The sequence below is a fragment of the Plectropomus leopardus genome, unplaced genomic scaffold (genome assembly GCF_008729295.1).
Source record: "Plectropomus leopardus isolate mb unplaced genomic scaffold, YSFRI_Pleo_2.0 unplaced_scaffold4910, whole genome shotgun sequence".
Classification (NCBI taxonomy): domain Eukaryota; kingdom Metazoa; phylum Chordata; class Actinopteri; order Perciformes; family Serranidae; genus Plectropomus; species Plectropomus leopardus.
Window position 1 is genome coordinate 1 of NW_024653885.1, and position 3,574 is coordinate 3,574.

General features: G+C 41.4%; 1 protein-coding gene across 1 annotated transcript; it reads left to right on the plus strand.

Moving 5' to 3' along the window:
* Positions 1 to 1,365: 1,365 nt before the first annotated feature.
* Positions 1,366 to 3,568, plus strand: LOC121939485 (perforin-1-like; the record flags this gene model as incomplete). Its single annotated transcript, XM_042482503.1, has 4 exons — positions 1,366 to 2,049; positions 2,175 to 2,313; positions 2,406 to 2,617; positions 2,758 to 3,568. Coding segments are annotated over exons 1-4 (1,785 nt in total), but the record flags the coding sequence as incomplete, so codon positions are not given.
* Positions 3,569 to 3,574: the final 6 nt, after the last annotated feature.

Below are 3,574 nucleotides of genomic sequence, written 5' to 3' on the forward strand. Positions count from 1 at the left end.
CTTTTTATTGTAGTTTTACAGCTGTATCAGTGAGTAATTCTACAACACAGTAGTCATGTCACATTTGTGAGACCATTATACCATGAAGTCAAGTTCATTTTTTATAGATCAAATGTTGACTAAAGCAACCGTGTTGTCGTCATAGCTGTGGAGACTCAAATGCAAGTATAAACTGATTGATCTTAAGACTGGATTTTAAAAATGGCAATGGACTCCAAAGACCTGACAGTAAGGGCTAAAAAGATCCACAATCTGGTAGGCAACAATGGAAAATGTTTGATCACCTTTAAATTTTGACTTTGAATGTAAAATGGAAAGGAGCAATTGATCAGACTGCTCAGAAGTTTAACATGAAAAAGGGACAAAAGAGATCCGACACATAAACTTGTGCCAACCTGTAGAGTGCTTACAACGCAATAAAAGAATCTTAAAATCAATTAAAAAATATATTTCCATTGGTCTCTGTTCATCATACCAGTGAGAGGACTCTAGAAAGACTGCGGGCAAATAGAGCATGACTGACTCACAAAAATGATGTTACAGCAGTCAAAACTCAAGGAAATAAAATCATGTCAAACAATCTCCCAATTCCAAGACGGCAGATAAGGTTTCATTTTCGCAATAATCCTACTGCAAAAAAGCTACTGCTAATAACAGAGTGTCTCAAATTGTAAAACAAAATCTTGTTAGCCATAGAACATTTTTAGACATCCAGTGCTTGACATCTTTGAAGCAAATGAGAAGAGACTTAATGGTACCCGGCCAAATTTTCAACAGACAAAAGTTATTTCTACTTTTTTTTTTCTCCTCAAAATGCATTATGTGCTTTCTTAAGTACAACACACCGTGTTAAATAGAATTTCCTAATTATGAAACATCCACAAGAAACCTTGGAACATCATGTTTTCTAGGAGAAAACCCAAATAAAATCATAATAAAAATGGTTCCTAAAATAGAGCCTTGAAGTACACCGCAAGAGGAAAACCCAAATGAAGATTCAGAGTTATCGGTCCTGACTAAAACTGATCTATTATGCAGATAAAACTCACACCACAAAGCCTTTACCTGAATATAAAGGTAAAACTTTCTCAAAAGCAGCATAGGTGGCCTATACAATTTAAATAATACAATTTCAAAACAAATTTGTCCAAAGTTTTTGTTATGTTCAGATAGGAGAGAAGCTACAAAAGAAACCTTTTAACAAGACCTCAGATAAACATGACAATTATGAGACTGGTGAAAAGTTATTAAATACTGTCAGATGTAGAGTATAACTGCACATTTGAAAGAGGATGGGGTGGTCTGCTGACTAAAGAGGTGTTTACGATGGATAAAATACTAAGACAAAAAATGTCAAACACTTCTTTACTTCGTGACAGAAAGGACTATATGTCCAATGATAAAGTAGCAGTGGTGTACTAATAAAATGCTTCACTTGCTCATGTTTGTTCAACTAAAATATTTCTTTTTCAGGATAAACCATCAGCCTGTGTCCATCACCCAACTTAGCAACAACATGTTGCTGTTAAATATTTGCATCTATGCCAGCCTGATGCTGTCCCTCCCTCAGTGTGCATATCAATCATGCATAGAGGGTACACCCAGACAGTGCCTTGATGCAGATTTTGCTCCCGGTACCAATTTGGCCGGGGAAGGCTTTGATATTACCAAGATGGAACGTAAGGGAGCCTTTGTGCTTGACATGAATCAGTGGAAACGCAAGGACAAAACATGCATCCTGTGCAGCAACCCCTATCTGGAGAACAAAAAGCAAAAGCTCCCCTTGTCAGTGGTGGACTGGAGACCAAAGCAGTCCTGCAGCATTAAAGTGGCCAGTGCTCTCCACCGATCCAGTGAGTCTCTGGTCAGTTCCAGCACCTCTTCTGTAGAAAACAACTGGCAGGCTAATCTAGATGTTGATGCGGGTGCAAAAGGTGGCTCAGTGATGCTAGCTGGTACCCATTCTAAACTGGCTGAATACTCCATGGAAAAAACAAAGAATGACAAGTTCAGCTTCACGAGTCAAAGCATGTCCTGTGAGTTCTACAGGTAAGAAGATGGGCCAAAACTTCTCTCCACACACTTCCCCTTGCTCTGAAAAATAAAAGCAATTCTTTTGTGCACTTTTTTTCACATTGGACTGTTACTTTCATCTTGTGTCTCACTGTAAACAGCTACAGAGTGTCCGGCACTCCAAAGTTGCACGGAGAATTTCGCAAAGCAGTGAAACAGCTCCCCAAAATCTACAGCCCTGAAAGCAAGCAACAATTTTACAAACTGATTGACAACTTTGGCACCCATTACGTCACCAAGGTGAACCAAAATTATGAAAACAAAAAGAAATTAAAAAGTAACAACAATGGAACACATCTGTTAATCTAATCTATTTGTTTAAATCATTCAAGGTGAAGCTGGGAGGAAGCGTTCAATCTGTGACCAGCATCAGGCAGTGTCAGGCCGGCCTGCAGGGCCTCAGTGTGGATGAGGTGCAGATGTGCCTGGAAGCTGAGGCGTCCGCCAGCATCAAGGCTACAATGAAAACTCAGGCAAAACATTGCCAGAAGGACATTGACAAGATGGAAAGTAAGACATCCTTCTCTGGCCTCTTCAATGACAGGTATTTTCGCATACACTTTGTGACATTTTCTAATTATATAAATACTTTTAATAAATATACTCTTTTACTGTGAATTACTGTTTTCAGCACCAAAAAAAGCTAAATTTGCTTAATTCTTGATGCAACTCTCTCTTCTACAGGTTCACAGAAATAAAGGGGGGCCATACCACAGAGCCAGACCTTCTCTTCTCTGCTGACAAAAATCCATCAGCCTACAAAGAATGGCTGAACACACTGCCACAGAATCCAGACATAATCTCATACTCCCTGGACTCCCTTCATGAGCTGCTGCCTACCAGCACTCCTGTCCGGAAGAACTTGCGCTCAGCCATTAGCCATTACATCCTGGAGAAGGGCCTGTGGAAGAACTGCAGTGAACGCTGTCAGGCCGGCATCAAGAGTGACCCAAGGGATACCTGCGTCTGCCAGTGCCACAATGACCCCGCTGTAAACCAAGACTGTTGCCCGACACGTAAGGGCATGGCACGGGTCATCATAACTGTACAGGCGGCTTCTGGTCTGTGGGGAGACCACACCACAGCAACAGACGCTTATGTGAAGGTGTCTTTTAATGGGATGATGGTCCGGCGTACTCCGGTCATTAACAACAACAACAACCCACAATGGGCCACTGTTGTCGACCTGGGCACACAGGATTTATCGTCAGGACATAGGGTGAAATTTGAAGTGTGGGATGAAGACAACAAATGGGATGACGACCTGCTGGGGCAATGTGAGCAAGTTGTGTCTGCTGGACTCAAGCAGGATCTCTGTAATCTGCAACATGGCAGGCTGTTCTTCACATTGGATGTGAAATGTGCGCCGAGTCTGAGTGGAGCTTCATGTAAAGACTATAAACCTTCGCCCATGAGTCAAAGTCTGAAGAAGCTGTATGTGTCCCGTCATGCACATCCTGTTCCAAAGGCCATCCTCTTAGAGATGGGTGTGTTTGTGAAT